The sequence below is a fragment of the Molothrus aeneus genome, chromosome 3 (genome assembly GCF_037042795.1).
Source record: "Molothrus aeneus isolate 106 chromosome 3, BPBGC_Maene_1.0, whole genome shotgun sequence".
In the NCBI taxonomy this organism is placed as follows: Eukaryota; Metazoa; Chordata; class Aves; order Passeriformes; family Icteridae; genus Molothrus; species Molothrus aeneus.
Window position 1 is genome coordinate 51,031,626 of NC_089648.1, and position 27,361 is coordinate 51,058,986.

The 27,361-nt window shown below is 42.3% G+C and overlaps 1 protein-coding gene across 1 annotated transcript; it reads right to left on the reverse strand.

The window, feature by feature from the left end:
* Positions 1-1,247: 1,247 nt before the first annotated feature.
* HIVEP2 (HIVEP zinc finger 2) lies at positions 1,248-26,709 on the reverse strand. Its single transcript, XM_066546900.1, has 6 exons — positions 21,287-26,709; positions 20,393-20,547; positions 15,114-15,289; positions 12,476-12,577; positions 11,059-11,969; positions 1,248-3,802 (listed from the first exon to the last, which is right to left on the reverse strand). The coding sequence occupies exons 1-6, from the start codon at positions 26,696-26,698 to the stop codon at positions 2,984-2,986; spliced, it is 7,575 nt and encodes a 2,524-aa protein (XP_066402997.1). The 5' UTR covers positions 26,699-26,709; the 3' UTR covers positions 1,248-2,983.
* Positions 26,710-27,361: the final 652 nt, after the last annotated feature.

A 27,361-nucleotide genomic window follows, 5' to 3' on the forward strand; every position in this document is an offset into this window, starting at 1 on the left:
CCTCAGAGGGGCTGCCTCTCATAGGAACTCCAATCCTGCCTGGAGACCGGCATTCCCGGCAGGGAGCCATGCAGCTGCATTCTCCCAGCGTGGAGGCTGAAGCCGTAGGCTCATCACAGCGGGGCACAAACAGCCCCACACCATCATCTCCGCAGGCAGCGTGAGGGGGCTGCACTGGGAGGTGCAGGCAGAGAGCTCACAGAATTATTTGCCCCCCAGTCCTCGCTGCTGTGCTTGCACAGTTGATTCTGAAAATTGCTCATGCCTGGGAAAATTTTGTCAGACATGTTTGCCATTTCTCCTCCACACCCTTTACAAAGCATGAAAAGTCATCATTGATGTCTATGCCTTGCATGAGGATATGGTTTTTTTCAAAGCACTGTATACACATTATCTCATTAAGAAAATACAATTAAGACTGTAAGTACCTGAAACCTCTTCAGCGTTGCTCCATTGTAACCAAAAATATCACATGTAATTTCAGTGATACTTGCTCACCGATTATAAAAAAAAAATGCCCCAAGGCTGAGAAGGTGGATGGCAAATTGCAGCTGCAAATTAATTAAAATAATCAAACAAGTCAGAGGTAACTCCCACAGTAAGAGGGTTGCTTACAAAGGCAATGTTAATAGAGCATTTACCATCAGGAGTTGCTTGGTTCCCTTTTAATAAAATATCTATGATTACCTGATTAGCTGATCATTGTGCAGAGCATTTTGTTCTCAATACAGCCATGAAGCCCAGGAGGAGAGAGGCTTTTATCAGATGGAGCTTGTTTACTTAAAATGTATAATTGAGTTCTCCTTTTTTTTATGGAAGCATGATCCAACAGGCTGCTCATCTCCAACTACATATACTGTTTCTCCTCTCTCCAATCTGAGATGAGCCAGTTTTCTGGCACATGCTTTTCTTGGCAAGGTTACCACAATGATCTGGAATAAAGGCAGAACATTGCAATGGGTATGAGAAGCTAAGCTTTAATGTTTAGAAATGGTCACTGTCCATTATGGTATTACACTAATCATATGCCATCATGCTAGAATTATGACACATGCCACCTGTGGCTCTGCGCCCACACAGTATTAGCAGAGAAATAAACTGGTTTAGTTTGGTAATATGTGAGAAAGCCAATATATGGTCCACATTTTCCACTGCCACTCACATTTTTAAGGGTGCTTCTTGTGCAGAATGCTGGAACATCAATAAACTTGGAAAATTCAAAGAACACATGAAAACTAGACACCTCATGCATGTAACTGTATATTTATTTCTTTTTAAAGAACACTCCTTAGATGTATTTTCAATATACAAACTTGTTTTCACAGATTTATAATCCACTAAATAGCACAAAATATAATCCAGGTCGTTGGTTTCTTTCATCTGTGCGTGTGCATGCGTGTGTTTGAGTGTGTGTGTGTGTGCGTGCGTGCAGGCACGCATGCTGCTGGTGGTAGTGGTAACCCACCACACGTGTTCAAACACAAGCCCGGGCTCCTCCTCCCTTCCCTCTGTAGCAAACCTTGCCCAGGTGAAGACCCTGCACTGGAAGACTGTGACTTTCTTGCCCATGAAACCCATTTCAGAAGAGGCCGGGGTGGCAGTGCTCTCTGCCTTGCCAGCAGGGCCACACACCTCCATCCACAGGACAGGACGGAACAGGACAGAACGGGAGCCTCCCCCAAAGCTGGCACAGGTATTGCAGTAGGGAGTGGCCAGCTGTGGAGTTCAAGTGCAAGGAAACACCTTTTTCTCCTCTCCAAACCCCTCTCTGACACTCCAGGGCACTTCTCCATGACACCTATGGCCCTTGGTGAGCCCTCAGGAGCAGGGGACTGCCAGGCTCGGCAGGGCGCCGTGTGTCCAGCCAGCAGGCCAGCTCCTCGCCCAGCCCCAAGCGGCCGTAGGGGCCTTGCCACCCTGCTGCTGGAGGCCAGGGAGTGGGTCAGGACGCTGCTGGATTCTGCCCTCTGGCAGTCAGCAGTGCCCCAGCCCGCTCCTGGAAGTACCAGCACAGCAAACCCTGCCGGTCCCGGTGAGCTACACAGATGGCACCAGTGATGCACATATTTACATGGGGTGGAATGTTTTCCCATAGCTTTTTAAGGAGTATATAGATCAACATGTTCACATAAGACCAAATACTTTTAATATATTTATAACTGTTTTATAAAGCTTTGAAAAAACTCACAATAGCACATTGTTTTACTTTAATGCTTTACGGTACTATCAGTTTAAAATCACAATCAGCACTTAAGTTATAGTCAATCCGGCAAACAAGAGACAAAAAAAATTACAAGAGTTAAGAACTGACTGATACATCTTTTATCTTTTTCTTTTTTTAACTAATGCATAAGTGCAGAATAATATAAGATACTCTAGTTTAAATATCTTGTTTTACAATATACATTTTGTTCTAATTACGCAACAGTAAATCCCATGCTTCACATAGAAAAGCAATCCACAACATTAAGAAAAAAATTTACAATTTATGAAACAAAGTAAATAAATATTAGTATTACAGAATCAGAGCTGTACATAAAAGCTGTTCAGTTTTAATCATATAAAAATATGTTTTAGTGCAACCTCACATATATTGATGCTGTTCTGTTTTACATCATTTAGATCCAAGTGTCCAAAAAAGGAAAGAAATTACATTTATTACAAAGCAGATACACAAATTCTAAAATATGTACAAATTACTGCTAAAAAAATGCTTATAAGAATATAAGCAAAGTAAAGAAAAGGCACAAACATCTGTACAATTTAAAAGTACCAGACCCAATAAGAATTTCAAATTTAGTTTTGGTCAGGCTCATGATGACTTGTTACTTTATCTAATTCTTTTGATATAACAAAAGTATATATAATAGCAAACTACTGTAACTTAGAACAGGCATGCTGTAAATTTGAATACTTTTTCTATCTCTAGAAAAAAAAAAAGGTGGGGTAAATGTATGGGGTGAAAGTCTCCATGCATCTCAGATCAATGCAGCTTGCTCTTCTCAGATGACGGATCTTTCCTCTCCTGTGTGCTTGACGGGGGCTCGCTCCTGCTGTGAAAGCCCAGCTGCTGGACATCCACAAAGCTCTTGCTGTAAAAGGTGGGATGGGTTGGCGCAGTCTGTGATGTACCAAAACTGTCCTGTTCACCACCATGCAAGTCAGGATGGGTGGCTGAGGCACAGGGCTGGCCCGGCTCAGATCCACTAAAGTGTTTAATGCTAAAATGTGCACTTTCTAAGGGTTTCTGGTGAGGCTCAGAAGGCCTCTGCAGCTGCTCCGCCCCGTGCAGAACGGCTTCTTCTGTGGCGATTCGCAGAGAGGCTATGGCTTTTGTACAAGTCTGTATGTTCTCCTCCTGCTCCCTCTCGGTAGCCACCACACTGTCCTCGGATGTGCTCTGGGCCAGCAACAGCAGCGGCGAGGAGGGGGCGCTGGGGGGAGCAGCGGGGTGCAAGCTGTGCGGAGAGGTACGCTTCTCGTGGGGCTTCGAAATGCTGAACGGCTCTTTTGCCAGGGCTTCCGCAGTTCCTCTCTGCTTCTCCTCAGAGACCTCCCTCTGCAGGGCCAGAGTGGACGGAGAATGTAAACCTGAAAGGGCCACGGGGACTGAATGGACCATCTGGATCCCCCCGATAGGCATCATGGGGATAGGTGCTCGGATCTGCTGCTGGGAGTGTAGTGGAAGATGACTGAAGACGTAGTCGCTCGGACCTTCAGGGAACAGGCTAGACCTGCGGTGCTCCATGCCTCCTTTTTCTCCATATATGTTGAAATAAGGTGCCTGAGACAACCCCCTCCTCTGTAACCAGAAGAAAAAAAAAGAGATGTCAGCACTGTAACTATCAGAATTCTTGTCTGGCTGCCAAACCACCTATCTGCTTTCCTGTCTAACACAACCTCCCATTCACGAAGCACCTTTCATCCAGACGGATCCCAAAGCATTTGGAAAACTCCGCTAATTGCATATCCAAACAACAGAGGAGGTTTTGCTTAGCTCAGCCCTACAGGGCTCATGACTCTGAGGTGAAAGGCAGTGGCTAGTTAAGAGAGTTCAGCAACACAATGCAGCAATTTAGGTCAGGAAGTGGAGGGTATTATATTCAACTGAAACTTTGAACAGAATTTGGGGTAGATAGATTTTCATTCCCCAGGAGAAATTTGGCCAGGAGATCCATCTTACCCTCTCTTTTGGAAAAATATGCTGGTATTTAAACTTTATTGCAGAGAAGTACACGTCTGAACATCCCCTGCTCAGCACCACTGCTTGGCGTAACAGGGAATATCTGATAGCATGTATGAATTTACTGCCTTCTGAAAAATCTGCTCTTGAGCCCCACAGAAGGCACTTGCTCCCTGGGAGCTTTATCCAGTCCTTGGTGAAAGCAGATGGGTATTTCCATGCAAGTTCAAGTGTCTTTGTGTGATGAAGACACAAATTTTTTTAGTCATTGAGACAATGGAGTACCCCTCTGGCTTATCTGCAGTGTAAACAATAAATAATAACAAAAGCACAGGCATCAGCTGTGAGCAGAAGTGATGATTGTGTCCCAGGGAGACTCACCCAATCATAATGGGATTGAGAAGAATGGGGGATTTTGTGACGGCTAATAAAAGCCAATCTCGCAATATTGACATTTTCACTGCCTTCCCATTAGTTCCTGCCTTGAAAGAATAAATAGCTCCATCTCCACGCAGTATTAAATATGCCCTGGGCTTTTGGGTTCCTTTTTATTTTCATTCCTAAGTTTTAAAATTTGTTTGCTATCTCATGATTAAGTATCATTTCTTGCTGACCAGAGGAGTAATGATGACAGAAGTGCAGGATGACATTTTCATAATTATATGTGGGATTTGGCCACACATCTCTCAGGGACTCTCATATGAAATTAAATGAATGAAAATGCTCATCTCTGCTCTGTAAATTGACCAAACATGGATCAATTGCCCCACAGCTGTAATGCTACCACAGCCTTGGTGTGGCAGCCCGAGGACTGTGCTGCTAAATGCCAATGCATTGAAGTGGCAGCACTTCACTGCTGGGAAATCCTAGCTCTCAAGGCATTAAGCAACCTCTTGATCCCATCCTAGGGAGCTGGTTTAGGGGGCAATTAAAGATTCAGTTTCTGTGCTACCCAAGGGCTCAATCTCACTGTGCTCAGATGCTTTGTCCTGTTTAATATAAATCAATGTCAAGACAGGAAAGGGTGACCCATAATCATCAGAGTCAAACTTCAGAGATATTATTCAGAGACTAATCTATGTTGGGAATTTTCCTATTCAGAAAGTGAGACACTTGAGTCTCATAAAAGAGAAACTGCCATAAGAAAGCATGGTGACAGCACATTATATTGCTGAATGGGGAAAACTATACAAAATAAACTGCAACTGCCAAGCCGCAAGACAGTTCACCTACTCTGTCGTCTTTCCTATCACTAACTTCACCTCTGCACAGCTGCTTGCCCCTTTTTTTTTTCCATCTTTGGACTGTCAACCAGTTCCTCAGTCATATTGTCCTTTTGGACATTTCCTACACCATGACATTTATTACTATTACATCTGATGTGAACTTGGGCTAAGGGAAATTGAGCAAAAAAAAAAAAGAGTAAAACTCATCAAAGAATAAACCTAGTCACACACAAATCTCTAACTGAGAAAGACATTGGCTTCATGTTTTACCCTGCCAGAGTTTCATAAGGGAATAGAGCAAGAGTCTGTCCTTGCTGGATAGAGGTGGCTAACATGACAGAAACTGCTGTGTGCTTCAAGATCCGCCGCATCATCCAATATATGTCTCATATGCCCAACTTTAACACAGACAGTGACAGTGTGTGCATGTCACTGGATACCTTCCAAGCCTGGCTGGGCACATACTGGATTATTTTTCTCTAGCCCAGGCAGGTAAGCTTGGAAACAATTAGAAATCACTAGTAACTGTTCCTACCTCTTTCCCTGCTTTTATTTCTTTTACCAATATCTAGCATTTCATTCCTACAAGCAGGCACACATATTCACAGAGAAAGACTGCCTCTTTTCAACAAGCATCCTGAAAATGTAAAGACTTTCTGCAGTTGACAGGGCAAGTATTAGATCACAGAGCACAGAGCAGGAAGTCCTGGCATCTTTTTGCAGTCAGAATGGGCTGCTGCCAGTGCTGCGAGCTGAGCTCTTCTCTTTGTCAGGTGATGGGAATCCAGTTTGTTTCCTATTAATTCTCATTTGTTACAGTCTAGCATATTTCCCTTCAACTCCAGGTAACATATAATTTCTCAAGCAACAGTATTTGTAGCAGCTCCTCACTAAATGCTCTGACCTGGTCACAAAGCCAGACTGCCACATCAGACCCCTGAGCAAAGCCAAATGCAGATTCACAAGTCCCTCAGAATGCCTCAGGGATGAGATAGGGTTTACCCTGTATCTGGTACATCACCCAAATCAGGCTGTGCAAGATTAAGAGGAAGATCACATTTCAAAGACAAGCACCCTTCACAGACATCTTCTGGGCAGCCTCAGACCACAGCTTGCAAAAACATGTTGGGTGGAAAACAGTCTCTTTGATTAGCATGTCATAATGTACTTGAGGTTTTTAAAGTTAAAAACCAGACAACACTGAACTCTACAGTGAAAATCAGTAACAGAGCACATTACCAATGTGCCTCCTGAAAGACATGATACCCAATAAAGTGACTACAATTCTGTATGGCCCTCACTTTCAGGATCAGCTCAATTTGCAGCCCTGTCGGGTCCGGCTGTCTGTCTCTGCCCCGACACGGGTAGAGTGGCTCCCGGGTGGCACGCGTTTCAAAGGACGAGTCTGGACTCTTCAGCTTTTCGGTCTTCAGATTGTTTATTATTTCTTATCTACAAAATTTTCTGTCTGCCCAACAGAGGTCTGATCTGCAAGGCAGCCACAGGCACTCTGACCACCCACGGGGCGGTCATGTCTTTTTATACTAAAATCTACGTACACAATATTTACCTTTATTTTCCAATACTTTTCACCCATGTTGGCAAGTGCACCTTCACCATAAACCAATCCCCAAGTGCCAACATCACCACAGGAGATGGAGGACAAGAAGAAGAAAGAAGAAGGACGAGACACGTCGTGATCCCTCCATCTTGTCTCCATAACCCCCCTGTACCAAAAACCTTAAAGTTTATATTTCCCCCTCTAAATGTGTCCCTTTTACACCCTTCACTCTAAAGTGATTCTCATGTCCTCAAACTCTTGTCACTTCTGTGGATGGATCAAAATCAAGCCACCAAACACTCTTGGCAACATTCCAGGATTTCCGAGACCCCCAAGGGTTCTCCTGGCATCTCTGGACATCGGGAACGATGTGCTGAGATCCCACACAGCCCGACACAGAATGCACCACAGTAGCCCAGATGCACCAGTGAACCTATTTACAGTTTACCTGGAATTTTCTGGCTCTCTGTACAAGAATGCACTTCACTCAAGATGATAAAGTAGTGAGTGTTTGGGAAGTGATTTAATATCCATGTTCGGGATGATCAAAGGACCATAAGTCCTATAAACGTTCAAGTGGTCATAGAGGTGCCTAATTCCCTTCAGTCCTTCTGAATATATCAAGACAGGCTTCAGACTTCAAAATGAATGAGATGAGCAACAAGATGGCAGCAGAAGCAAAATCCACTACTGCCTAGAAGCTAAAATAGTTGTGAGAGACCAGTCTGTGCCACTCACAGCAAGGCACCTCTTTGATCTCTTTGTGTCTATCCTGGGACTGGAAGAAAAGGCAAAGGTTCTGGTCTGCACTAGGAAGTAGCAAGGTGTACTAAGGTTTGGGACAAGCTGGAATGGAGTGAAACTGTTTGTGCTGGATCCCATATTGACGATACAAGTGTTATGGATTTGGAAGGAAAGGTTGCTTCAGACTAGCCCTATGTGGCCTCTTTGCAGTCACTTGGATGGCCACTCACAGTTCAAGGGCACCTGCTGCCCTCCTGGTGCACATTTTCACTTTAATTCCATCTGACAACAATCCAGGTCACTTACTCCTGAAAAATTGAGTCAAAACACAAAAAATGTGACAACAGAGACATATACCTCATCCAAACAAAAATGATAAAAGAGATTCACTCAGGGCGAACAAATGAAGCCTTCCTATTCCTTCTCTTTCTCTCAGGACTGGCAGAAGATGACTTGGAAGAAGAATCTGAGCCCTTTGATAATGGCATTAGCCTCCTCAGTAAGGAAAGAAACCTCTGCCATTGACAGAAGATCCTGAATGTATTTAGAGAACAGAAGATATCTAGCATTAATTTTAAAGACACCAACTTAACTAGTCAAAGTCAAGTGTGACCTTGCATACACTAGAGACTTAGGCTACTTTAGAGAGAGTATTCTGTTGCAAGAGTCTATCCTGCTATTGCCTGCTGAAGGAGAAAATAAGTGTGTATTTTTCTGTATTTTTATACAATCTAAAAAAATATTTACTTTCACCATGCTCTTTTCCACTTCCTAAACAAATAATTTTAATTGCTTTCTATGTGGTGCTTTTCATGCATGAGCACTTTACAAGCCTTTTGCATGAGACCACCAAAGTACATGGACATTCAACAGGAAGCAAGATGAAGAGCAACTAGAGCAGCACTGGCCAAAGAGACTGAGCAAAGACATCAATTTCAGCTGAGAAGAAAGAAAACTGGCCTCTTCTGAGAACTGCAGGCACCAGAAGCACAAAACTGCCCTTACTCCTGCAAGGGCTGGGAACCCAATGCAGCTCTGAAAGCACTTTAAGGATTGTAAGCCAGCATGAGCATCACCAATGCAGCTGCTAATGATGTTCTGGTTTGCTGGATTTCACTACTCTAAAAAGTGAAAAACAACCTTTATTCCTTTTTCTTCTCTGACAGCTTTCACTTATAGCTAGCTCAGGTGCTATCTGTCTTCCCACATGCTGAGTATAATAACTTGTGTTTCACTTAAGCTTGTCTAATGTTTGGCTAAAGTACATTTTCCAGAAAGGCATCAAGAGACCAGGAATGCATCTTTCCTTCCTTGCAGTCATTTGTTGCAACAGGCAATCATCCTCACTTGTCCTTTTTTTCATTTACGTTTGCCTGGGCTCCACTTCCAGTGATGCCTCCTGTATTCAGGTTGTAGTGACGCTACTGAGGTCTGGCCTTCTCTCTCAAACACTCAACATGCCATCAAGTTACTGATCCTTTCTGTAAGACAACTGAACTGATTTTTCATTGTGTTTTTCACTACCACATGTCTGACTCTACCTCAAAAACAAGGTAAGCATTAGAAGACCATCTGGCATGGTGGACTTTTTTAAAAGAAGGAATGAGAAGTGCTAAGAGAGTCCTTACAATGTGCTAAATGCCTTGCTGGAAGGTGTGCATAATGCATAAGAAAAATATTACAGCAAGAACTGTCAGACGGTCAAGGATTACTGGTTTTGCTAGCATAATTAACATCTAAAATCTTTACTACAGGATGCCAGTGTGTATCATATGGGACATGAGGGACTGGGGCACCCTGCACAATGTCAGCTGTAGAATCCCATATGATCCCATTCATTTGATACTAAGACATCATGACTAGTTAAACTGGTGACTCTTCACCCACTTATGCTTCCTCACATAGTCAGGAATGCAGAACTGCTGGTGGGATTTGTACCCTCTCTCAGCTGTGCAGCGATCGCTCCTGTCAGAGTGCGGCAGGGTTTCAGCATGCCCTTTCTCAAGGACCATTTAATCAATCAGTCACCCTCTCCAGTGCTCTCCTGAACAATTTACTAGGTCATGGGGCAACATCTAAGATGTGGGAGAAGCATCTGTGTTGCTCTCTCCTATAAATACGGCCACTCAAGTTGCAGCTTTCCCTTATACCCCTGAAATACTGGGAAATCACTTTTGGATCTGCCAGGCTGGTAGCATCTCAGCTCTTTTTGGTCCACCCCTGCTCCAAACATCCTTGCCCAGGTGCATCCTTCACTCCCTTCCTGGGAGCAGATAACACATCAGCCTGACTCTACAGAGAAAAACACACCAGAGCTGAGAAATGCTGACTGTATGAACTCAGGGTTCAATTCTTCTCCTCCACAGAGGGACACTGCAAAGACTACATTGAGAGCCAAGAAGATTGGGAATGGGGAAGCAGGTAGAAGAGGCCAGCCAGGAGAAGAGCAAGGAGTTCTGAGGTAGCTTGCCCAGGTTGAACCCACATATAGGCAGGCAGTGAGAGGGCAGCCACAACAGCAATATGGCGAGGAAAGCATAGTTAATAAATAAGTAAATTCACACCTAGGAAGGCCATTCCTTACCTCTGAAGATGTAATCTATTTGTGGAGGGAGTGCTTTGTGAATGCTAGAGCTGGTAAAAAGTGTCAATCAGGCACTTTCTGAGAGCTGATTTACCAAAAGGGAAGAGCACAGATAGCAGCTGCGCAAATTTTGCATATTTCCACCCAAACAGTTGTGGCACTTCCTGCGGGGCATACAGCTGCCTGCTCCTCTCACACAATAATATCCTTTAAATTCCAGCCACAGATCATGATTTCAGTGTGCACTCTGCTTTTCTAAGAGGTTTCATTATCTTAGCATTTTTATTCCATTAAGCAATACTCATTGATGGGTACCATACCACAAGAACAGGGCTTTAAGCCTTGATTTTGGCTGGATCTCACCTGAGAGTCCAGGAAGTACAAGATTTCTTACAGTGCAGAAGAAAGCCTCACAAACCATGTAAGCTTTCTGAACCATTTAAAAATTATACATACATATATATATATGTAATGAATATGGAGGCAGAAAATGCAAACCAGCCTAATGTTCATGGAGCTACTCAGAGTTCTACCAAGTGAACACTTGCCCCTTAGGCTGACTCTAGTGTATCTAAATGTATTAGCATCCTGACTTGGTCTTTGTCTATTCCAAACTTCTTGCATTTGTTCCAAGACTTCCCACCAAGACTCAAAGTTTATGTCTTCTTCTTCTACAAAGCTGCAAAGATTTTTGAAATGCTCAAATTCAGTAAGAGCACAGTTTTTGACAGGAGGAATGAAAATATTCTTTCATACTTACTGAATGTCCCACTGGAATAGATTCAGACTGTAAATATTGACCCATGGACAATGCTGGGTTGTGGTACAAGCCCCTCCGGGGAGACGCTGCTCTAACGGAGGCCATGTATCGCCTCTCTCGCCTGGGAGACAAATCTCTTCGAACAGACACATCTTTCCCTGGTGACATTGGTCTCCTTGGCGATAGGTGACGTCTTGGGGACACGTCCCGTCTTGGTGATAACTCTCTCCTCAGCACAGCCTCCTTCCGCGGGGAAAGGTGCCTCATGGGTGAAATATCTCGTCGGGGTGACAGATGTCTTCTGGGTGACAAATCCCCTTTTGGCATCAAATACCTCTTTGGTGAGTTATCTCTGTAGGGTGAAGAATCGTAGCCAGGTGACGACTGTTGACTGGAAGGTGAGAGGTCCCTCGGAGAAGAACTGGGATCTAACGAAAGCGTGCAATCCTCGTCCATGCTGCTGGGTATGTCCAATCTGTCTTTATCGGGCTCTGAATCCGTACTCTTGCTCTGGAAAAACCTCTGATATTCTGTCATTTGTGTGTCGTCACAGGAGTCGCTTGGTGTTATAAGCTGAGTAACCTGAATGCTAGGTAAGGTGACCAAGTAACTGATGAGGGAAGAGTGTCCCACGGAAAGGGAGCCCTCTGGGGAAGCCCCCTGCGATGCTCCAGCTGAGTTCACTGACAGGGAGGAGAACCGAGGGGGCTGCGGGCTGGTGCTTCTTGATCTGGTTTTTGGTGTCGAGTCTCCCTGAGTATCCTCAAAATCATCCTCATCTTCATCATCATCATCATTGTCATCGCCGTCCTCGCCATCCGATTCCTCTGCGTCAGAAAACTGGTGCTCTGCTGACAGCCCTGCCAGGCTGCTGCTCTTCTCTGCTTCCTGCTGCATGTCCTCCATATTTTCTGTAACAACCACAGCAAGTCCAAATGATTAGCACATATCCCACCTCTCATGCCACAACCATTCCCCACCCAGCACACTCAATGCCATCACTGGATGCTCTTCATCTGGGATGGCTGCATAAAGCCATTCCTCATCGATTAAAACCACATTTTTTTTCAAAATAATGCCTAAAATTCTATACTTGAAGTATGGAAGCAAATTCATCCGATACTACCTTGCAACTTCACTGTTGGGAACCTCATATGAGACAGATGACAACAGGCCATACTTTTATTTCTAGTGCTTTTTCATGTAAAAAAGTATAATCCAGATAACTAGATAGAATTTTTTTTTTACTTCCTGTTTATTAAAATGTTAACTCTCAATTAAAAAATGCCCCAAATATGCGTAATACATTTTCCCATGCCCATCACTGTGCTAAAGTGCAGTGAGTCATTTACAGACTCCATACTTTCCATACTTTTGTATGAGGCCATTCCAACTAAATTAAATCATTTTGACATACCTGCTTCTTCAGTTTCAGCATCATCTACAGATGTCATTGATACTCCAAGCTCCAAGCATTTTTTCATGTGTGCTTTAGACTTCATATGTTTTGTCAGATTTCCTGTGGATCAGAGATTAATGTAATTAATGGACAACAACAAAGATCATTCTTCAAGTAAGCTTTTGGTGTATCTTAACTCCATTATGCTGCAGGTAATGGGGTTTAGCTTTAGAAAACACCACAACAGACAGGGCTGACTCATCAAGACCACTGGCCTCAGAGCCTGTTTTAATGAGACTCATTTTTTATATAGAAAATAAAAAAATTAAATACACTCAGGGCCTGAGACGTACATAGGCATCTCTCCAATTTTCCACATGATATTTAGGCACCCCTACAAAACCCACTTTTAGATGTTATCTGTTCCTGGACTCATTGTTCATACTATGTACAGATTGCCTAGACATTGAAGTAAGTCCACAGCACAGCAGCCATTCAGGGCTCATGTTCCCATTTACACAGTGGCACTTTCCAGGTAAGGGCTCTCCCATTTACTTAGCACATGGTTTCCAAATGCTCCATGTATTTGAAGCATTTGGAGGCAAAAGTACCCTACCAAAAAAAAAAAGACACTTATAGGAGACTTTTCTATGCAAATTTACCATCTAGCTGCAGTCTCTGAACTGAGAGGAGCTGTGCTTACAGCACCCACCTGGGATGGGGGAAATTCAGGTTCAGCCCCCAGATTTAGAGTATGGATCTAAACCAGACACAGCAGAGATTTGAAAGCAAATCTCCCATTCCCCTGAAGGAGCAATCTAACACTAGACTATTGATTTTCTGGAGCGCCTGCCTTGGTCTGTTTTTTCATAGATTAAAAAACTGGGTTGAGATTGGCCCCAAGAGACATTTCATGACAAAGAATCTTGAGCACAAAGCACAAGCTGGAGAATATAGCTCTAATCCATTTGCCACTTCAGCCTCATTTGCAACACCCAAAAGGGAAAGCATGGCACAAGCAAAACCAACCCACTACCAAGTCATGGTGTTTCTTAGCTCAAGGAAAGCCCTGTGGAAATACATTTATGCTGCTTCTAGGACCCCAACCAGCATCTCCAGATGGTGTTGTGGTACATGCCATCTGGGGTCAGGAACACTGCACTCCTCTGCTGAATAGCGCAGGTGTGCTTAGAAACTCACAATGCTCTTCTTCTCTGCCTTTCAGCTCCAGCTAGTTTGAATAATACCCTTCTCACTAGGAGTTTCTTGAGTCTGTGCACTGCATGAAAAATTTGACATGGCCATTGATGCTTCTGGATGGCTAAATTCTCAGAAAAACTAAAAACCTAAGTACTTCTGAAAGTTTATCCTCTACTGCTCTCAGCAAAGTAGCAACAGTAGTTATGAGGCTGACAACTGCTTATAATCAGTAATGCACCAGTTAAACACTTCTTGTACTTCAAAGGCTAATCTAGTGTCTTGCTACTCATGCCCCTTCTGTGCAATAGCATGACACCTCTTCTTCCTGGAATGTCCTCTCTGAACACAGCTATAAAACCACAACCCTGTCATGTACTTCAAGTCCCTACTCAAGACCCATTCCTCCAGCAATGTCAAATGTAAGCAATGATATGAGAGCAGCTCACCAGATGGTCTACTGGGACTACAAACAAGCAGCTCCTTGTCTTTGTCTCTACATGCCCATGAATGCGCCCATCTTAAATTAGGCTGATGGGTCTACTACCATCAGTAGTTCCCATCTGCTGTTCCCATCTTTGGCACAGAAAGAACTGCTGGAGTAATGGAAACTATTACAATTCTCAATCCTCAAAACAGCCATGAAACTGCACGGGGATCTTGGGAGAAATTTCCTTCAGCATCCTTTCTCCCCCTTTGAGTTAAGTTTCACTGCACTGGGACTAGAATCCATTCTTTTGTCTGCCAAAGGGAAGCTAAGAAACTGAGAATGTAAGGCTCATTTAGACTGTGCTACAAAGAAATGATACCAAGGAAAGGATTTTTTTTTTTCAAGGAGATGGTTGCATCACAAATCTGAATTCCAAATAATACCATTATCTGCGGCCACAGGGTGACAAATGGAAGCTTTTTTTCTGTGCTGATAAATACATGTGAACAGAAGCTATCAGATCTCTATTCATAATTAATGCCACAGTGGATGGACTGGCCCATCTAGGAGACATATATTATTTATAAACTTGAAACTGACCCACTGTAAAGCCTGTGAAGGCATGTATTCCTCAGCAGCTGATGCTCTGCTTCTACATTATGTCATAAGAAATATGGTCTCCTGGTAGCATTTAAGTGTTGCTGCAATTAAAATTTGCACCATGCAACAATATTGGCAAAGTATTATTTTTCAGGGTGGTTCTTATGCTACTACATTTTCCCTGCAGACAGAAGGACCATCCAAGAGCCTCTAGGTTCTTAATGAAGCTATCCAAGGAGTCTCAGAGTCTTACAAAATCCCTGGATTAATTGAACAGAAGAGAACAAACTTTCTTATACAGTCCTGTATATATAAACACAACAATTTTATTCTGAAGGAAATATTCTTCTTAATTGCAATGGGTGATTGGATCCCAGAGGGCAAAATAGCTCCAGAAGTGGCAAGAGCTCAACTAAAAAGGTCAAGTACCTTTAGTTTTGAAGGCAAAATTGCACAGCTTGCATACATAAGGCCGGACATCAGTGTGAGTGCGGATATGTTTTTTGAGCATGCTTGGCTTTTTACAGCGAATGCCACATTCTTCACAAATGTACTTTCCTCGGCCACGACCTCTGACATAGACATAATCCTCATTTGATTTATACCTGTTGGAAGAGAGCAAGTATTTAAGTCATTCAGATTTTAGGTCTGATACATGTACAAACATCACTTCTATGCATCTGATCCTCATAATCAATGGAAACTCACAGAAGTCCAAAGGAACTACTGAATTTTCAGTATGGAACTCATAAAGTATTTGGCTTTCAGAGAATGTACTGGTCCCAATGTATTTAAACAAAATGAAACCAACAGGTTGCAGTATGAGAACAGTATAAACACCTTGTCAGGAAACCAATGAAGAACCATTCCTATAGACACAACTGCAAATATAAGCCTATAGGTTGGATTTCAGCTCACTGTAGTCTTGTACAGCACAGACATTTACCACCACTGAAAACAGCATTATTTTGCAGCACGGTTCATTTAACTATTTTAGTGTATTTATCCCTTGGGATCAGATAAATCACATCCTGGAAATGCCTGTTTCTTCCCATTAAGCATAAAGGGAACACAGATGACGAGCAAGGATATATTCATTCACATTACACATGCCTTACATTCCCTAAGACAAATTGCTCCCCAAAGAGACATGGAGTTGATTTCACTCAGGTATGTGATGCTTCAGAAATAAAATGGTCAAACACAGATACTTTGAAGAAAGCTATTACTGAAATTTTTCTTATCACGGCATAGAACCGACACACAGACATAAGGGTTCTATTCTGTTTTTTTACTGATCACATAGTGTGCAGTTAGAAAATAAATAAGATGTGAAAATCTATGTAAAGCTGTACATTGCCTTTATTATCATGTAAAATGTTGTTAATAGTGAAATCTAAAGGAGTCTAGGGAATCTACTCAGGCTGTTCCGAGGTTTGAAGACTGCATTCCTTTGGGGAAGAATTCCATCCTCATTCACTCAAAGTAAAATCCAGGAAGTGCAAGAACTGAGAAATAATATTTCTTCTGCTCTCTATCCTCCATTGCCCTCATCCTAAGCAGCACAAAGTACTTTCAGTGATTCTGTGGATGCACAACCCACAAAATATCGTTGATACTGACATTCAGTACTTCAAATAAAAAAGGGACTATGTGAAAGATTCTGTTAATGTGATGATAACTCTACAAGAAAAAAAGTGACTATTTTTGGGTTACAGAGCTGGAACATTTTTCAAGTGTGCTGTTCTTAGATGAACACTTTCCCATATGTTTAGCTATATCACAGACAATATAAATTCTGAAGTTAATATTCTAGAAAAACAGTGTCCTGTTTTGAAGTCAATCTTCTTATCTTTTAAACTCATTAGCTCCTCTTTCAAATGCAGATGCCTAAATTCAGGTTTTTTTCATCTCATTTCCAACAAAGCTGTACTCTCCCATATCCTTCATTGTCCCTGGCAGCATGGACAAAACTGGAATAGTCTGAAATAATGTAGTATTTAGTCATCTCTCTAGCAGGTTTTCTGTACAATATTTTTGGGATCTTGGCTTCCCCATTTCCCAGGTTCTCCTTCATATGCACATGCCAAGGACTGCTAGTTATCTCTCTATCCACTGCTTCATCAACTTCCTCCAAGCTTTCTCCCACAGACAAAAAAAAAAAAAAAAGTCCATTATTATTTGAAATACTGCTATTTTATCTTCTGTTCATCTCTCCTTAAAATCTGATTTTTCTGGGATGGAGTCTACCGTACCACCCCTGATTGATACTGGTAAGATAAATGCTGTGCTATTACATGTGCTTTTCTGTTGCTCCATCTCTGCTCTTCTTCTGCTTGACCTCATTCCACTGGCTTCTGTCACCTGTCAGATCCCATTGGACACAAAGACAATGATAAAACTTGTGTCTCTTCATCATTCATATAGATGGTTTTTGGCCACAACTGACCTTGACTCTTTAAGTATGCTTCATCATAACAATGACTGTAAGAGAAATGACACACACAAACTTGACATTTAAAGAAGGGCTGGTGCAAAAACTAAAAGACCAGAAGTCAGAGTCATGGTGATTACCTTTTAGACCTCAGGAATATTTGATCCTAGTGCTAGTTTGTGCCTCTCTCAAAGCTTTGAGTAATTTCCCCCTTCCTACTATGTAATGTCCATGTAAGGACTTTGGCCACTGCTGCTCAGAGTTTGACTAGGATGGGACTCTTGAGTTAAAAAGCATTAACAAGCCTCAGAGTCCTGCAATTTCTATTAAAAATGTTATTTTATTTGGGTTTTTCAATTAGAGTCTATTACTGGTAGATATGAAAGCACAAACATAAGCAAACGGTGAATTCTTGCTGTCAGCTAATGTCATTAAACTAGGTGTCAGATGAGCAGGCATGCTTGTCCTGTCCCTTCTTTCTGTGCACACCACTAGTAACTAACTGTACTGCAGCAAGGATTGAACCTGAAATTACTGCTTTTTTTTGAGAAATACTGCTTCATATCCCATCAGTCACATCTGCAGTCAGATGATGGAAGGCAGATTTTGTGATTCAGATAATTTCACCTGAATCAAGCCACCTGCCAGTGGTAACAATGCAGTGTTTAGTTTCTTCCTTCCAAACTCCCTCTGCTATGATGCTTACAAAATGCTCTTGATGGGCTTTCTGCGGTGAGGTGGTGATGTGCTGTGACATCTGGTGGAACTGGCCGACATTTGGACTCGATCTCAGAGGTCTCTTCCAACTGTAACAACTCTATGATTAAATGATCTACTTTTTGCCTCAATTCTGATTCTGCTCCTTCAGCTTCTTACTCATCCCCAGCCCCAGCTATCTGCTTTTTGCCCAGCCATATGCATGCTCCACCCCCCTGGCACAAGGCAGCTGCAAGAGCTCCACTTGCCTGCCAGGTGGACAGGCTTTCACACAAATCAAAAGCAGACAACCACAGATCTTTCTCAGCTAATTACCTTCTTCACACCTATGAAACAAAACCAATCACAAAGCCTAAGGAAACCCATTCCCCATGAAAACCGAAAACCAAAACGAAAATATCCTTCTGAAACAAGGTACAACCATCCATGCTTGTGTATCCAGGGGAGAAAATGTGACATGAAGACAACAGACATTTGCTACATAGTTCATTGCACTATGTGCTGAGAGGACATGAAGGTGTGCTTGAAGAGAGAAGAACAAAATAGCTCAACAAACAGCCAAGAAGAAGCAAGCATAGAAACCCACCCACATCAAAAACTAGCTTTAAGAAGTGATAGACAATAGATAGCTTTAAGTGCGATAGACAATAACTTGAAGAGAAGGAAAAATTCAATAACCCTGACAGAAAGCAGTGCTAGACATGACAATAATATCTAAGGTATATTACATCAATTTAAAAAATAGCCAAATGAATGTCAAGAATGGAAAGAATTAATCTGTTCTTCCACAAATAATTCTTGTAAAATGTACCATGAAGTTATGATGCATGAGGAAAGAGTGCATCACTGCATCACCTCATTTGCTGCAGTTTTGCAGTTTATATGTTTCTATTGAGGAAGTCCCAGTCTATTGCACAGACTATTTGTTCTCTCCAGAAATTGATGTGCACATCAAGGTTTCATATGTTTTGTTTTACTCAAAGTGTATCTAAACATAGCCAAGTATTACTAGGAGACATTTCTAAGTGAAGTGTGAATTCCATGATTTTACTCAAATAGTTTCATAAACCTTATTGATGTACAGGAAAACTTAAGGTAGTGCAATTAACACACAAAATTTATTGATGTAAGTATTAGATAGTAGAAGTTTTTTATAGAGTGATCTGCTACAGCTCACACTCATCTGAATCCTCCTTTAAGTTGCTTTTCTTAACACACTTTTACTCTTCTGACCTCTCATCATGTAGCTTACATCAGGGCAGACTATCTTCAGCTGGGTCATCTGAATTCAGAAATGGTACAAAGTGGGAAGCAATTTTATACTTCAAAGTGGGAGTGAGTTGAAGCACCAGCTCTTTTACATTTCTTGTAAACTTAGGCTTACAACTGAATTTGGCTTACTCTTGTAAAGCCAGTCTACTGGCTTAGGTACTAGGACAAGGTACAACTACAGAGAACAGGATAAGGGTGTCTGGGCCAGCACACCTATAAAAACCTCCAAAAGAACTTTTTCAGTCTTTCAGGCAAGATGTAGGCTATACTCCTTCAGTGTTGCGGACTACAGAGAAATGGCAATGGTAATTTCATGGAGATTATTCAATCATAGAAAAAAACACAACATCGATGAAGGACAATTGAGATTTTAAAGGGTACAAACTGACAGGAGAAGGAAATGGATGTATGAATTTCTCACAACTCCCTCCTGACCTATTTAGTTACCCCAATAAAACAGTGCTTTGGGACCATCTGAGTTTGGTAAGACTAAAAATCACATCTTGTTTAGCCACCTGCCTATGCAAAACTAAAAACTAGCAAACTAACTGCACAGTGTCAGAATTCTGTAAAAGAAACTCAACAATATCTTCCATTTTAGAGAATACTGCAGAGACAAACAAGTGTCTATTTAATTTTCCTTTCTTAACAAGTTTCTTAAGCCTCAAAACAATGTTAATTGGCTTTCCCCTCTTTGTTATTTGCTTCTGTTATCACTGGAGTGATAAATTGCCATAGTAAAATGAAACAGTATTTTATCAACCATACATGAGAGATCTATGGATTAGCCTTAGATACCATAGATTTCATTGGCATTTTACATTTTATCTCCAAAAGCCAACCTCAGTAAATAATACAATATTGCAAGAATAATACTAAGAACACCTTGTCAACCCGTTCAACTGAGTGGAAGTACACAGTGCCTAAAAATGGAAAGACATCCTCATGAAAGTCATTAAATACAAAGAAATGGCACAGAAAATATCAAAATGTTAACAGTTCATCCACTTCCTTATGACTTAAGAAATTAAAGTAACAATTTCAAGTGAGTGCTCTCTCACACAGATGGAAAACAATTGTCTTAATAGCAAAGTAGCAAAGTGAGCATACAAGTACCCTGTGGTGCATTTTAAGACTGACAAATACACAAAAAAGAAGAGACTTGGGAGCTACAGGACATGCCAAGAATACAGAAGACTGTTCACATTCTAATTCATTCATATTCATTTTCAAATGTCTTTAAAATAACAGGCTGAGCTTTAAATTTCCAGTTATATTTTCTTACCCTCCTTCAAAGATTTTAATTCGTATCGGCTCAGTTTGTTTGGATGTAATGTCTTTATCTCCATGAATGTCTCCTTTTACTCTTTCTTTTATAATATTCCCCACTACTTTCTTTTCAAGCTTGCTGCCAAACAAGAAGAATGGCTCATGTTTCATCTGTAGAATAAAGTCAAGCAAGGGTGTTACTTCTGGAGCATACAATAAACGCACACTTCATTTCAAATACTTTTAACATACCAGGTCAAAGCCAAACTCTCATTCTGGTCCAACTCTATACGATGAATTAATCTGTCCCATTTAATTTGACAGAGAATAAAAGAGGAGGCAACATGGACAAATTTTTACGAGTCTTGAGAGAAAATACAATAGTGTATCTTTCCTCAGGAAAAAAAAAATGGAAAATAGATATGAAAAAGCCTCAGAAGGTAATTTATTGCCATTACAGAGTTTTCCCTGGCACTATTAGCAAACACTTAATCCGTGAGGGAGAGTCAGTATGTAAAAGACATTAAATGGATCTGAAGATCCTTACTGAATTTTATCTTATCTTTTCTTACAAATGCATGTGGATGTTTGTGTCTGACACACAGTTTATCAGGAAAAACAAAGGGCAAAATAAAAGGAGATAATGTGTCAGACTCTGGCACACATAAATGGAAGGCTTTAAAAGCCTCACTTTTTACATCTGATTTTGAAAATAGAAACAGAGACAGAGACAGTAGCAGTAGCAGAGCTTGCAGAAGGATAAACTGAGGCTCCAAAGTTGTCTTAGGAACACGTCACTGGCTGATTTCCCAATCAGTAAAAAAAAAAAATTACCTCACGTTTTATAGTTTACTAGAAATTTCTCACATAAACATATATGAATTTAATTTTATTAAAATTTCTTATTTACCTGAGCAAAATGCTTCCATGCACTTGATGATGTCAGTTTACCAGCTCCAGGTCTGTGCATAGCAGCCAGGGTGTAGATTTCCGTGGTGTTTTTTTGCTTGGACCTTAAAAGTGCTAAAGTGGTCTTTGTACTTAGCCCAGATGGGTTTGGGTTACATGAACTTATACACCATGAGGCATAAACAGAAGCTTTGAGGGTTGGTTGCTGAGTGTAATTGGGTTTCGTATAGTTTAAGAAACACCAGCTCACAGTAGTTGTAGTACGCAGACTTGGGAACTGAAGGATCTGTTGAAAATCTGCTACGTCTGTCAGGAGAATGGTTGAGGCTGTGACTTTCCCAACAGTATTAGATGACATCTGGACTAACATCCCAAGAGGTAATTTTTGATGTTTCAGTTGGTCTTCTGCCTGAATTTCTCCTGGTGGCAATGAAGACCTCTGTGGACTCATGCTCATATCTGAGGCTGTTTCATCCACATCCAACTCTTCTGGTGAGTCTCTTCCTTCAGATGGGCCGCTGGACTTCTGTCCCGGGGATGCAGAATCAAAACTGGAAAGTTTCTCTCTGCTCAGTGGGAATGCATCAGCTCCCGCCATGCTGACAGGTGGGTAATCTTGAGATGTTGAGGATGACAGCGATGAAGAGGATGACATGGATGGCAGACTATCTTTTGGCTCAGTAGCACAGCTCTGCCTTACTAGTTGAGGCTTCTGCATTCTTGGATAATCTTTCTTTATATCTGAGTTAGTCAACTCAACTGCACTTAGTTCCTCAACTATCTGTCCATACATTTTTTCTTCTTTGACTCGTTTCTGCTGCTTGGTCTCCATGAAGAGGTCCAAGCTGCTGGCAGGGGAAAGCATTCGTTTGCTTCCTCCCAAGGTAGAAGCCATGTCAGAAGTGGAAGGCAGACACAAGGGAATTGGTGCCTCCAGTCCAAGTGGAAGTGTCTGCGGCACTTTCCACAAGGGATATTTTTCTATTCCTCCATGATGACCCAACATCTGAGCTATGTTAAATCCAATTCCTTGCATGGTTGCATTAGTTGCCAATGTTCTTTGAGAAACTGTCTCATCAACTTTACATATTACAATTGCAGGACTGTTGCTCTGTCCAAGGATCTGGGAAATGCTTGTGTACATGACACTACCATAAGATGGCACGTGGGTTTGTATCCTGACGGGAACAACTGTTCCTGGCAAAGACTGTACAGATCCATCACTTGGGGAGTCAAAATCTGTCTGAAGATGCTGCTCAGAGGAGGTATCTGTTGGTTTAATGCTATGGTCTGACTGGTACTTAGCAAGAGTATTTTTTGAATACGACCCAGATGTTCCTGAGTAATGCTGGTATGCTTGCTCTTTAGCGTGCACATAATCAGCTGCTTTCTTTCCAATAAGCTCAGATGCATGTTCCAGGTGATAACTTGGAGGTACATCTATTTGGAAAGCCTGTTTGACATAAGATTTCTGCAGCTGTTGTACAAATGGATGCTGGAAGTGCAGAGGTTCTGTGCAGGACTGCCACAAGATAGGCTGCTGAGATGGTGGTAAGTGAACCATGCAGACAGCTGGATAGGGGAACTGAAACAAGGTGCTATGAATAGGGGGAAACGGGACTTTTTCCTGATGTGCAAATAGCTGCTGCTGCCCTGATGGATGTTTGTTAGGAATATAAGGTGCTTGTTGGACTAAGGGAGTCCTTAGCATTTCCGGGCTGTCTGCAACAAGAGCCTGTTGCTGGGCAAGGTGGGATGAGCTATTACTAAGCTGAGCACAAGAGCCAATAGCCTGTTTTCCAGAGTCATCCACCTGAATGGGCTGGAGTACAGAGGAAGGGGAGTGATGCCAGACAAGCTGGGAAGAGCGAAGACCAACCTGTGAATGTTCCATCTGCTCCTGCTTTATACTTTGTTCTGTGTTCTGATCAGTCTGAGAAATCTCTGGAAAACCACTGAAGGAAGCTTGGCGAACCAAGAAGCATTTCTTCCTTTCTCGGGATGGAGACAATGCCACAGTAGGTGTTCCAGCTGAAGAGGCATGAGACAGGTTCCCATAATCAAAGGATTTACTTCGGATCTCTGGGATTTCAGCAGCATGAGGACAGGGCATCTGTTCAGATGAACAGCGTCTCATTTCCCTCTGATGGTGATGCCCAGGGACGGAAAGTGAGTAAGCACCTGCTGGAACTGTTAAAAACTCGGACTGTTTTCCAAATTCATCTTGTTTGGAAGGTGTGATGAACTTCATATTCTCTTCTCTTTCAAAGGACATTGAAAAACTTGAACTGTGGGACAAATTACTTTCTTGGCTAGGGCTGCGAGAGAGACTTGTACCTGTCGACTCAAAGCTGGATTCCCCAGAGGAGTGCTCCATGTCAGCCAGTCTTAAACGCTTCTTTTTGGGTGGTAGCTTTTCAGCTGGAAGCTGAGAAAGGGTTTCACTTCTCTGGGGCCACTGGAATTCTTCAGTGGGTCTCTCCTGCTCTTTACTCTGCACCTCTTTATCTTTTTCAGGCTTATCTGGCTCCTCTGTGACACGAATTTCAGGTACCTGTATGTTGTGCTGGCGAACCAACCTGGGCTGGATATGACAAGGCTGAGGCTGCTGGGACGGGGATGGCTTACTGCTGTCAGCATTTTCCATTTGTGGAGCTCGGTCTGGGCTCATTGGAGACTCACAAATCTCACTCTCACATGTTTCAGATGGTGAATACATCTTTTCCTGCTGGCAAGCAATATGTTCTGTAGATTCAGACCTTTCGAATGAGTTTGGCCGACTCAATGAATTTGTGTGCTGAATGACAGAGATGACATTTCCGGGGGGCTTTCTAACCAGCGATTCCACAGCCTTTTCTTGCTCTGCAGTAAGGGATGAGTCTTCCAAAGAAGCTGCTGGACTTCCAGACTGCAAGTAAGGCCTGCACATTTCAAAACGTTCCGCATGGCAATGGGGAGCATTTTCCAGGCCTTGAAGGGCAAATCCACTTCTTGGCACTTCCTGAATTTGGGATTTGGGATCAAAGTCCAAAGGTTGAATTCCCCCAGGGGTGCCAGTTGTACTGCTGCAAATCATAGGACTGTCTTCCTCATCTCCAACACTTTCCTCTTTCCTGCGCTTTCTGTTTTCAAAAGTTGTTCCAAGCATGGATGGCACTGACTGGGATTGTCCAAGTGCATCAATAAAAAACTCTCCCCCTTTGTTCATCCCACTTAAGGATGGTGAGTCCCTGTAGTTCTGCTTCTGAGCTTCAAATTCTTCCCACTTTCTGTAGTGCTTTCCACTGGCATCATAGTCATAAAAGGTCTTGTCTCCTTTCTTATCCTTTAAGGATGGTCCTTTGTCACCTGCTGTCTGTCTGCTCGAAGCAATAATAATATTTTTCCCTTGTCTTCCATGATAATCTGAATCCGAGTGTCCCTCCTGTACAGATGGCAGTTCAAAGGCAGCCTGCCTTCTCAACATTCTTTGGTGGGATATTCCCACTGTCCCGGGATAAAATACATCATCAGAGCCAGTCATCTTCTCATCAAATGAATGGCTTCCTCTCAGAGATGGGGGAATACTTAGGCTGTTTGCAGAAGAGGTTGGCATGGAGTTACTTCTAATAAGGGGAGATGAATCTACTGGGGGCTCTAGAAGGACAGGCACATCACCCTGCTGACTCACTTGGTACAAGCTGGATTCACTTTTGATGGATGATGTGGTCTGGGATTGTCTACATTCTGTATTGCTGCCTGGATAAACTTGTGTAGATTTAATAGTGCTCAAATTATTGGAGTCAATGAGTTCCTCTTTATTTGGAGTCAGGTGAGAAATATGTTCCTCAAGCATCTTGATATCTAATCTGTTATTTAAAAGAGGTGATGGGTCTGTTTTGCCCTTTCTACCCATTAAACTGTGTTCCTGATTTGTTGTGGCTACAGTTAGTGCTGTTCTTTGATTAATCCTATAGAACTTCCCAAAAATTATTTCCTCGTAAGACTTTGCATTGGTATTTGGTGGGCTAATTTGCTGCTCAGCGCTTTCTGAGCGGGAAAAATAGCCAGAGTCAGTGCTTCCCTTACTGTGTGGGCTCAGGAGGTTTAATGACTGCTCAGAATCTTGTCCTTTTTTCTCTGACAGTCTTAGTGCAAGTCGCTGTTTAACTGTATGAGAGTCATCAGACTTGGTACTTAAGGATGGGGTTTGCAACATATCAGAGCTAATATATGGTGAACTCTCACTGGGTAACTGAATCCCACTTTTAGGGATAATCAAAATGGGGACTTTCATTGGCCCCACCAAGGACTCCTCCATGGAGGAGTGAAAGCCACTCCTGCTAGCAATGTCCAGTGGGAGCTGTGAGACGGGGCTCAGTTTTTCAGACCCCTCCACCAGGAGTGAGGTCTCCTCATCCGTGTCTGTGCTCTGCTCTCCATCTGAATGAATTTCAGCTTCCACATCGATATAACTGGCATCAAGGTCCAATTTAGAGACTGCTGACTCTGTGAAAGGTACCAACCCTGCCTTAATTGCATGGGCATGTGACTTCCTGTGTTTGTAAAGGTTGCTTTTCGTCTTGAAGGAGAAACCACAAGGGACACAAGGGTACGGTCGCTCACCAGTATGAGACCTAATATGCTTTTTAAGTACACTAGGTTTGGCACAGGCCCGATTACAGTAAGGACAAATGTACTTGCCAGGCTTTTTGGGTTTGTGCTCTTTTTTGTGAGCATCTTCTGATTGTTCTAAAGATTTCTGTGAATATTGGCTGTATGCAGGGTTCAAACTTGAAATCTTCTTCCTGGAGAAACCTCCACTATGGCTATGCATATGAAAAGGAAACAAGTCCTCTGAGGCAACTGATTGCAAGTGGCTAGGAAACTGCCATGGAGGGCCTTCCAAGCTCTGATGTGGCTTTATGTTGTGCAAGAAGCCTTGTGGCAACGAATGCTGTGGAAAGGAAAGTGAATGTTGACATGAATAAGGGCTTGGACGATGCTGTGGATATTGCTTCTCTGTGACTTGCTGGGCAGCTTCATTTGATGATACCAGTTTCCCAGAACTAAAAAGTTGTGCTGATGCCGTGTTTCCTACTTGCTCGTGATCTATTTGTGGTTGCCGCTGTACTTCTTGACTGCCGAAAGTGCTCATCTTAATAACAGCTGAATGTTCTTGCCTCCATCTACTTGGTACTTTAGCAGGTTCTCCAGACCTTGAGGTAGCTTTTTGCCCTATAGCTGTGTCCCCAGAGTCCATTTTGTTACACAAGGTCTTAAGTGCTAGTTCACTTGAAAGCTGTGCAGACACATGGAGTGTGCCCAAAGCTGTGCTTTTCAAAGTCTTGTTGCTCCCATTTTTCCAGGGCTGTTGCAAGTTCACAGACTTTTCTTTCTCTTTGGAACTTTCCACACAGTAGTCTATAGGCATTAGATTTGTGTCTGTACACTAATGAGAGTATTACACAGTTCTGTTCATGGCATGAACTTTCCTAAACAGTTTACTGTACATTTGCAAAGACTTGTTATAGCATTTGGACATGTTTCATTATTATGAAATTCTCAGATGCAGAATGATCCAGAGATTGTGATCTCCTAGAGCAAAGTTGTCTTCATCTCTTCCATGGTGACACAGCCATCTGTACAGAAATATAAAATAAAAAAGAAAACAAACCCGCACACACCAGTTAGTACAGCTATACTAAACAACTCGGTGCAGTCAGTTGCACTTCTATTTAGCCTTACATGGAAATTACTGAGGGACTTCAGCAAAAGTAACTACATTTCACTAAACTCCCTTTTGTGAGGAGACACAGTAAAGACTGGCTCCGGAGACTGCACACAAGCATAATCACTACTCAATAGCAGCTCTAGGACTGGAAAATAAAGACCTACACTTTCCAAATTAAACAGTAGTTTTGGAAGGCTTTCAGGGGACAGTTTAAAGGCCTGATCTCAAAAAGTCCACCACATACTTTCAAAGCTCTTTCAGCAAATCACTGCTGAAAATAGAAGCCTAACACTGTGAGTTGGAATTACCTTATCCAGTATTACTCACTTAGGGTTCAGACATGCACTTTAGTCACCTGGCCTT